Raw genomic sequence first — 11,382 nt, forward strand, 5'->3', positions numbered from 1 at the left:
GGTTGTAAGGCCTTATGTTTGATACAGGGCTATCAAAGGATGTGGAGGATAGGTTGTAACTTGAAATAATAGGAATAACACTTTAAATAAATCCAAACACTGTGGCTTAAATTCTATTAATATTCACTTTATTATTTCACTAAAATTATAATTAATTGTATTATATATTGTTTATTGAGTTGACTCTAAAAAGTGTTGTCATGGACAGACACTACTATTTTATATTGTAAGTATAAAGAAATTCTGTTGTACGCGAATCAATATTAATTAGAGATGTTACGTAAACGAGTGTTGAAGAGCAACTGATTTCTCAGTTTGTTGAAAATTGTTAAGTCCAAAAATGGGTGTATCCTTAGTTAAAAAATTAGTTTTAATTGGTCAAAAATTAGTTCAAGAGAGGGTAAAAAACTAGGTGTAGGTGGTGGGATTTTTAGACATAAAATTGGGCCTTGTGTGGTCCAAAGGGTGACATAAAAAATACCATGTGTAAACAAAAAATATAGATTTTACGACCGGAAAGTCCAAGACGTTTTCATGAATTTAGTTTATTTTAAAAAGTTATAAATTTACTTTTTATTGTCGATTTTACGATCATTCTGTGTATCGAAAATACGTTAGTGCAGTTGTTTGACAGATGTGAGATTTTCTCTAATTCTTGACAAATAATGTTTTAAAAAATATGTTATAATAGTACCAAAGAGAAACTTGAGTTTATGGTTTTATTTGTTACGTGATTTTTACTCAAAAATCTATGCATGAGTTGACCATGTGTGGGAATATTCGAGTTTGTAAAAAGCTATTAAAAAGTACATAAATTAAATCGTTGTTTAAAATATTTTAGAAAAAATATAAACCAAAATTGTTAGTCATATGTTATTTGAAATTGTATGATCTCGTGATCTAGCCATAAAAAACAGAGTAATGTTTAAAACTTATCAACTTATTGTATTTTGTTTAAAAAATAAAAAGAATAAAAATCTGGTCAGTCTGGGACCGACAGACATGTGGTTCGACCCGGAACAAAATATATCATCGATAATAATAATAACAATAATATTATCGATTTATAATAATATCAGTGATATTCATAATATTAATAATAATATTGACAATAACATTCATATATAAATATTGATAAATATTAGTATTTATATTCAAAATATTATTATTATAGATATTATTATCAATATCAATACTATCATGAATAATTGATAAATGATAATATTATCGAAATTATTGTTGTTATAATTATCATCGTTTATATATATTTATAGTAATAATGATTCTTTAAATCCGCGAGATAACTATTGCTTACTACGTTTAAATTAATTTTTTTTAAAAATCAATTATGTAAGTATTAAACTCAGTTGAACTGTTTAATAATAGTGAAATAAAAAAAAAAAAGTCGCACACGCATACACACAAAGCATCTGACGCTCCGAGTTTATACGCTATATATAGTACATGTAGAATGCTTGCCGGCTTTCCGAGCGTAGAGCGTAGAGCGTATAACGGAGTGTATACGAGAGAGTATAGGCGAGAGTATACGTCAGCGTATACGGGAGCGCGTTACACTAGCAGGGCCTCGAATTTTGTTGCTACCCTCCGTAAAGAAGTTTCACTTCAAAAATAATAATAAAACAAATAAAAATAATAAAATAAATTATTAAACTTGATTTAATAAAAAATAAAACAGTATACAAGTCAAATCGTAAAAAACAAAAAATTAATTCAATTAATAATCAATATATAAAATCAAATTAAATTAAATTGAAATCAATAATCAATGACGACTGACAAACAATGGAAAACACAATTTAAAAAAAAAAACGTACACATTAATTATAACTTTCTAGGTAAAAGATATATGAAGTTTTCAAAGCTTTTTTAATCTTTATTAATCGAGTATTATCTATATATTGTTTTTATATTTATCATGTGATAGTAGAATAACAACACTGAACAACACGAAATAAATAAATAAGCTGTCAAAAACACACAGCCACATATAAATAGCATACACATTAGACTCTTAAAGAATTTTAGGTTTCTTCCCTGAGGTTAAATTTATCTTTAGACATTGTTTTTTTGGGATTTTTTTGAGCCTGCTCATCGGGTTTTTATTTCCATTTGATTGGGTTGTATATCTTTGACTTTGCATAACTCAGTCAGTTTTGATCCTAGAGAGTTGATATTAGTCTCATTTTTTAGCTCATGAAAATAACTTTAAATTGTCACTGTACATTTTTTTTGTACTGTTAAAAGTTTTGTTTCAAGAAAACCTCAAAAACCATGACTTTATAGGTATATGCAATTTAACTTGTAAACGTATTTTATTAATATTATTAGTAGGATAAGTATTATTATCCGAAAGTATAAAATTGTTGAGCTTGATAAAGAAAAAAATTTTTATGTTAAATAAAATATGTTTAGCACTTAAATTGCAAATCATGATTTTCAAGCTTTTTTTGAGACGAAAAAAAAAAACAGTACAAAAAAAATGTATAGTGACAATTTGAAGGTATTTTCATAAGCAACAAAATTAAACTAATATCAACTTTCTAGGATTAAAGCTGACTGAGTTATGCAAAGTCAAAGATATACAGCCATACGCGCGCGTGTTAATCAAATGGGAAATACAAAAACCCGATGAGCAGGCTCAAAAAAAATCCTAAAAAAAATATTTTTTCATTTTTTTTTTTGTGTCATCATAAAGAACAAATTTAGACCTCAGGAGGGTACAAAAAAAAAAATTCTTTTTTTTTGGACAGGTCTAATACACATACATAAACTATTCACCATACTTTTTCCTTTTTCCATCCAATAGCACTAGATTTAGGGCCCTGTATTATCGATGATTTAAGATTTACACATTATTTTGGAAATTCACACACTGTTTATTAGTCTCAAAGAACGTGTGTATTTCTTGATCGACACACTGATTCCTATTATGTCAGAACCGTCATCTTAATGAACTAAAATCGATGCGGGGTAGTTTTCTTAATAGTGTAACCAAAAAAATTACAGGAAAATCCTGATGCTCTATTAGCTTAAAAATCTTCACCTGTTTGAAGTACTGAACGTTCATAGCAATATCGTTCTAGGCAACAATAATTTATAACAAAAAAATATATAAAAATACAGAATTTTATACTCATTTTTCATTATTGTATAATTTAAAATAATATAAAGAAATTACTTATCACAAAGAATATCTTGAATTCCTGACATAATTACCGCATTATTTTAATATATAAATTTTATTAGTTAATATAAAATGAACAATAGCATGAATACCGACCGTAATATGAATAGACAATACCAACAGAAAAATCAATGAAAGAAACTTATAGTTTTATCACCGCAATCACTCCAAAAGAAGTTTCACTTCCCCCGCGCGTACTCGCAACACTCATAATTTTTTTTTTTTAAAACGATGTATTCATTCGAGTTTTAGTTTTAGTATTCGTATAAGTCAGTATATCTAAAATTTGAAAATAAGGATAAAGTGAAAATTTTGATGACCAGTCACCAATACCACCGGTTCTCATATTTTTTTGATTTGATATATAAAAGTTATCAAAATAACCACTCTACATATTTATTTCGGTCACCGAACTCCCCGGTATAGCATCGATTGGCATTTTTGATGACTTTCACCGAAAATACCGATTCATGCTCAATCGAGTATTTCAATGACTTTTCACGTTTCCATAGGACAAATGTGTTTTACTTTCAATATATCAAATGGATTCGTTGCCCAATCTAATTTTACACATTTTGCTAATGCATTTTTACTGTTTGCATCGACTCCGTCTCGATATTCATCAAAAACAAACTAAAAGAACAAGTGATCACAGGAATTATTCGATGATTATCGCTTTTATATATGTATTGACAAGTTTCGTGTATATATACTTTCATGTGAATAGTGCAGAACGTATGACCATTTCTCATACATAATCGTTATATATAAATTTTATATAAATTATATACACGTTATCGCCCAATTTTATAAGATATATATATATAATTGTTATATATAATTATTATATATAATTTTATATATAAATTATATATTTTTTTTCCGTGTGGGCGTGTGCATCTCTAGACACTACGAACTTTGAAATAAACCATTATGAAAATTTGGCCAGATTTTTGGCTTCGGTCAGCTATCGAACGCTCCCTAGGACGGAAAAAAAGGAGAATGGACTTGAGCTACAGAGGCGTGGTATCGTTCTTATTCGCGGAAAAACTAACGATCAGTCGATTCGTTGAATGATTAAGCATCCGCTTCGAGGAAATTAGAGGTTCAGACAGCTTATTGCCCCAAATAATTTTCAATTACCTCCAGCTTTTTTCAGAACAGTTATACAGCCTGCTCTCAATAATCTCAGACATTCTCATACTAAAAAAAAAAACAAGAATTTAATATAGTTTTTCAAGTTATTATACTATTCAATTTAATAATTTTCGTAACAATAAATTCTTGAATGATTATCGATGTTATTCAACGAAATGTGTGGTAATTGAGTTTTTCGAAAAACACATATTTGCATAATATATTGATAATACGACACGACATTGCGGATGATATTGACTTTCTTATGATAAATATACAATATATTCACTTTGTTTACAAAATTGAAAAAACAAAAAAAAAAACAAAAAAAAATTACAATAATCGAATGTTTGGATTGTTTTTCCAATATACGATAACAAATCAGCTCGAAAACGGATATCCACCAGAATGAACACAGCTGTACTGTAATATTATAATAATATTGTCGTATATATAAGAATGAATTTGTTACAATAATCACTTATTGAGTGTTCTTATGAGTGTTAATCGACATGGCATTCAAAACTGCTTTGTTTGTTGTATCTGTAATACTTACTATCACCACCAATAATATCAAAGGTAATTTTTTTTTGTTTTCTTACTGAAAAAAAAAAGCTTTCTTCCAAGTACGAAAAAGAAAATTAATAAAAATATTATGATGTATAAATAATGAATAACAATTATTGATAAATTTAGATGTTGTTGCAAAACCACCCAACAAAATTACTGGTGGATTCGAAGCTGAAATAACAGAATTTCCAGCAATGGCTTCTATAAAATATAAAAAATCCCATATATGTGGAGGTGCAATAATAAGCAAAAATAAAATTTTAACAGCAGCACATTGTTTAACAAATGAAAACAAAAAGACTGGCCAATTAACAATTACTCCAGTTGAATTAATAACCGTTGGTACTGGGAATAAAATTTCCACAGAAATGAAAAATATTTATAGGGTAAAAAAACTCGATATCCATGATGGTTACACAGGTGATATGGAAGAAAATGCTTGTGACATCGCCATCATTACAGTAAGTTCAATGCATAGCTAAATCAGTGAATAAGTGGAAACGAATCAAATTTTTTAGTGTCAAACAACTAACAGATTTTATTTATATAGCTTATGGAAAACATTGTAGAAGATTCAACTCAAAAAGTAATCTCCCTACCCCAAAGAGACGCTGAAATTGGTGCAAGTGCATTCGTTGCTGGTTGGGGATCAGAACGTGAATATGGACAAGCATCGCCATTACTAAAAAAAGCACCAATGTTAGTAATATCAAATGCACAATGTCGATCAGAAATAAACGATAAAATTATATCTGGACATTTGTGTGCAATTTATAAGCGTGGCGTTGGATTCTGTGATGTAAGTTAAAATATTTTCTTCATTCAATATATTGAACGCAACTTTAACTTTACTTCAACGCAATACATCTTTAAATAATTCTAGGGTGACAGTGGTGGGCCCTTAATGTCGAATGGTGAAGTCATTGGTATTGTATCAATGTCAATTGATTGTGGTAAAGGTCATCCCGATATTTACACAAGAGTATACTCATACATTGACTGGATTCGTAATAGAATATAATCATTAATTCATCATGTAAGACTGTTTATAATATTATGTTATTGTTAAGAATAAATAATAAATCAATTTCAATATTCGTTTGACTTATAACAATTGATTTGAAATTATTGAAAATTGTCAGATTATCACAATTGAGTCATTGAATAAATACCATGGATGATACAATTCATATTTTTCCTTAGTAGGTATATTCTGATTCTGATATAATATTCTGATGATTCAAATATTAACTTCAAAATAAAATTAATTAATTAAAATTTTTTCGGTTATACAAATATTCAAATTATTTCGAGTTAATTAATTTCATTACAGCTATGGAGACAGCTGCAACTGTGTTATGTCCTTGCCTTGGTGACCTCCCTAATGTGTAGTATATTTACATTTTTCAGATTAAAAGAAGCTAAACAAGTTGGATGGAAGATTTTTTTCGTTTAATGACGGAATGAATTGTTTTATATGTAATTTTTTTTTCAAATTAATCACACACGGAAATATTTCATAAAAATTGTGTAACGATCATAAAATTCTCAACGGAAAAATTTTATTAAAATTTTGCAAGAAATTTAACAAGTTCTTGCAAAATCCCGAGTGGAAATTTTGGTCCGATTCGGATCCAGGTCGGATCCGGTATACCTGATCACATATCCGAATCAGATCCGGCCAGCCTGATCCGATTCGGACTGAAAATGTAACGCCATCTACGCTCCGGATCGGATCCGGCAAACCGGGTCCGGTTACAATAAGGACACCGTGGCTAAATCGGATACCAAATTATGTATCCGAAATTACATTTAGATCGGATTCGATTTTACATCCAAACCGGACCCGATTTTACATCTGAACCAGATCCGATTTTATGCATAAACTAAATCCGAATGTATACTTAAACTGGATCCAAATTTATATTTAAACCAGATCCGAATTTTGTTTTAAAAAAATGTTGATTCAAAAAAAAAAATATATGCTTTTTTTAATTATTTTTTTTAACAATCATTATTAAATATAATTCTATCTTGGACAATTCAACCTAAACTAAACTAAAATTCCGGAAATTGCGGGGATCGATCTCTGGGCTATTCTGTTCAAAGTCGGCAACTCTATCTAATTGACCACGGTGGCGTACATGGAATCGCTGAAATCAAAAGTCCTTTACAAGCGTAGAAAGTTATTTAAAAATTACAATAGAAAAACTTGATATAATTAATACAATATATATCCAACAATGTATTTAATATTAGCAAAAAATAAAATGACATTCTGAAATTTTTTTTTTTTTCAAATAATTCTAAGTTGGATCCGTTTCAAATCAGGGAAACCGGATCCAGCTTACCTTAGCCAAGCCGAGGTTAACTTGGAAAAAAAAAACAAACTTCAATTAAAGTCCGGCATTCCGGATCCGATCCGGATCAGGAAAGAGTAAGGAAAGCCGGATCCAGTTAGCCTCAGCCAAACCTGACTGAACCCGGAGATAACTTTGAAAAAAAAAATAAAGTCCAATTAAAGTCCGGCAATCCGGATCCGATTCGGATCAGGAAAGAGTAAGGAAAGCTGAATCAGGTTAGCCTTAGCCATAACGGATCCGGAAAGGGTCAGTAAACCCGGATCCGGATTACCTTAGCCATACTGGATCCGACTCAGATCAGGATCCGGCCAATCCGGATTAAATTTCCACTCGGGATTTATACAAAATTTTATAAACTTATTCTGTTTTCTGTGTGTATTAATTTTATAAAAAATTGACGAAATTTTTTATATTTTTAATAGAAAAACAAATAAAAAAAAGACCTGGTAACGTTTGTTGGGGCGTGTTGCCCGCGTTACCCGTTGAAAATTAAAAATTTTCAATACTCCGGCTAGGGCCATGGTTATCTTAATTTTTCAGATATAATAAAATTATGGTTTTTAAATAATTTTATGGTTTATTGATAATAAAATTATTCAAAAATAAATTTTTATGTTTATTGATAAGTTTATAGCGATAGAGTTTTTTGAGACGCAAAATAAGAGACGATTACGAAGTTTTTAATCCAATTCTACGTTGAGTTATTTATTGCCTAATTTTTCAAAATTGATTAAAAATGCTATAACTTTCAGGATACTGAAGATAGAAACATTGTATTAGGCTCAATTGAAAGTTATTACTGCTGGCGAATGGCTAAGAAATCGGTGTGTTTTACCTGTTGATTTCTGAGCAATTAATGTAGCCAAAGAAATTTACAGGTCAGTCACATATTTTTTTCAGCCATTGGTCGTATATATATCTTTTATTATATATCTTTTATAAATCTTTTTTTTTTTCTAATTTCAAGGTTTTTATTTTCTGCTACAAAAACTATTGTTCAGAGAAGGAAAAGTCCATGTTGCGGGCGATAGAGTTTGCAAAAACGCATTTTTTAAGCCTAAAAAGGAAATCTCTATTTTGATTTTTTAACGAGTTATTGTTGGCGCCGTTTTTCATTTTTTTTCGGACCACCATATTTGGAGTTATTATCATCATAGAGACTTTGTATTAGGCTCAAAAGTAGCTCCTTCGAAAGATCTAGTGCTTTTCAAAAAATGTTTGCTCTATGATGCATACTTTTTGAGAAAAAAAAAAAAAAGATCTTTTTTTTTTTTTTAATTTTGAGGTTTTTTTTTTTTGGTTCAAAAACTATTGCTTGTAGCAGAAAAAGTCCATTATGCGGGCGATAGAGTTTTTGAAGACGCATTTTTTGAGCCTAAATTATTGTATTGTATTGTATTGTATTGTATTGTATTGTATTGTATTGTATTGTATTGTATTGTATTGTATTGTATTGTATTGTATTGTATTGTATTGTATTGTATTGTATTGTATTGTATTGTATTGTATTGTATTGAATTGTATTGTATTGTATTGTATTATAATATAATATCATTAATTACAATAATATCATTAATTAATTGATTGTCAATAGTATTGAAGTCGTTACAAATATCTTGACGAACTGCGAAAGAAGTTTCACTTCCCTCGCGCGTACTGCTAACACACACAAATTTTTTTCAATTACGATTGATGTAAATACAATACAATACAATACAATACAATACAATACAATACAATACAATACAATACAATACAATACAATACAATACAATACAATACAATACAATACAATACAATACAATACAATACAATACAATACAATACAATACAATACAATACAATACAATACAATACAATACAATACAATACAAAACAATACACATAATACACATAATATAATACATAATACACATAATATAATATAATACACATAATATAATACACATAATATAATACACATAATATAATATAATACACATAATATAATATAATACACATAATACAATATAATACACATAATATAATATAATATAATATAATATAATACACATAATAATATAATATAATATAATATAATATAATATAATACACATAATATAATACATAATACACATAATACACATAATATAATATATACATATAATACACATAATACACATAATACACATAATACAATACACATAATATAATACAATACACATAAATACAATACAATACAATACAATACAATACAATACAATACAATATAATACAATACAATACAATACAATACAATACATAATACACATACACAATACAATACAATACACACATACAATACATAATACACATAATACAATACAATACAATACAATACAATACAATACAATACACATAATACAATACAATACAATACAATACACATAATACACATACATTACACACACATAATACACACATACATACACATAATACAATACACATAATACAATAATACACATAATATACACATAATACACATAATACACATAATACAATACAATACAATACACATAATACAATACAATACACATAATACAATACACATAATACAATACAATACAATACAATACAATACAATACAATACAATACAATACAATACACATACATAATACACATAATATAATATAATACACATAATAATATAATATAATATAATATAATATAATATAATATAATATAATATAATATAATATAATATAATACATATAATATAATATAATATACATAATATATAATATAATATAATATAATATAATATAATATAATATAATATAATATATAATATAATACACATAATACATAATACACATAATACACACATAATATAATACACATAATATAATATAATATAATACACATACAATACACACACATAATATAATACACATAATATACACATAATATACAATACACACATAATATATAATAATACAACACAATACATAATACACATATACACACAATACACATAATAATACACACACATAATATACATAATATAATATAATACACATAATACACATAATATAATATATACAATATAATACACATAATATAATATAATATAATATAATATAATACAATTAAATATAATATAATATAATACAATACACATATAATATAATATAATAATATAATATAATATAATATAATACACATAATATATAATACAATACATTATAATACACATAATACAATATATTACACATAATACACATACATAATATAATATAATACACATAATACACATAATACACATAATATAATATAATACACATAATATAATACATAATACATCACAATACAATACAATACAATACAATACAATACAATACAATACATCACAATACAATACAATACAATACAATACAATACAATACAATACAATACAATACAATACAATACAATACAATACAATACAATACAATACAATACAATACAATACAATACAATACAATACAATACAATACAATACAATACAATACAATACAATACAATACAATACAATACAATACAATACAATACAATACAATACAATACAATACAATACAATACAATACAATACAATACAATACAATACAATATAAAATATAATTTTTTAATATAAAATAAAAAAAGAAAAAAAATTAGAAAGAAACAACAAAGTTCGTTGACACTTGATGATCGGGGATTGGCTTCTGACAGTTCTCATATAAATAATAAATATTAATATTAAATAATAAATATTAATATAAATATGAATATTATTTAATATTTGATATTTAATGAATAACAATAATATTTGATTATTTATTATTAATATTTGTAATATTCTCTTTTTTAACATCATATTTCTCATTCAATTTCATTCGTTTTTTTGAAGTGAAACTTCTTTACGGAGGGTAGCAAAAAAATTTGAGGCCCTGCTAGCGTTACGCGCTCGCGTATACTCTGGCGTATATTCTGGCGTTTATTTTGGCGTTTACTCTGGCGTTTATTCTCGCGTTTACTCTCCCGTATACTTTCTACTATACTCTCTGCTATACCGGCAAGCATTATACATGCACTATATATAGCGTATAAACTCGGAGCGTCAGCTGCTA

At 27.0% G+C, this 11,382-nt stretch overlaps 1 protein-coding gene across 1 annotated transcript; it reads left to right on the forward strand.

Annotated features, from left to right (window-relative positions):
• Positions 1–4,751: 4,751 nt before the first annotated feature.
• Positions 4,752–6,383, forward strand: LOC122849276 (chymotrypsin-1-like). The gene is made up of 5 exons (XM_044147952.1): positions 4,752–4,921; positions 5,039–5,373; positions 5,463–5,711; positions 5,796–5,948; positions 6,323–6,383. The coding sequence occupies exons 1-4, from the start codon at positions 4,855–4,857 to the stop codon at positions 5,931–5,933; spliced, it is 789 nt and encodes a 262-aa protein (XP_044003887.1). The 5' UTR covers positions 4,752–4,854; the 3' UTR covers positions 5,934–5,948; positions 6,323–6,383.
• Positions 6,384–11,382: the final 4,999 nt, after the last annotated feature.

Source organism: Aphidius gifuensis, linkage group LG2, assembly GCF_014905175.1.
Source record: "Aphidius gifuensis isolate YNYX2018 linkage group LG2, ASM1490517v1, whole genome shotgun sequence".
NCBI classification, from domain to species: domain Eukaryota; kingdom Metazoa; phylum Arthropoda; class Insecta; order Hymenoptera; family Braconidae; genus Aphidius; species Aphidius gifuensis.

What these genes read in the sequence shown, in the direction of transcription:
- LOC122849276 (XM_044147952.1), top strand. Translation starts at nt 4,855, where the DNA reads ATGGCATTCAAAACTGCTTTGTTTGTTGTATCTGTAATACTTACTATC. An exon ending in GTGACATCGCCATCATTACA is followed by an intron (nt 5,374 to 5,462) that starts GTAAGTTCAATG and finishes TTATTTATATAG; the next exon opens with CTTATGGAAAACATTGTAGA. An exon ending in GTGGCGTTGGATTCTGTGAT is followed by an intron (nt 5,712 to 5,795) that starts GTAAGTTAAAAT and finishes AAATAATTCTAG; the next exon opens with GGTGACAGTGGTGGGCCCTT.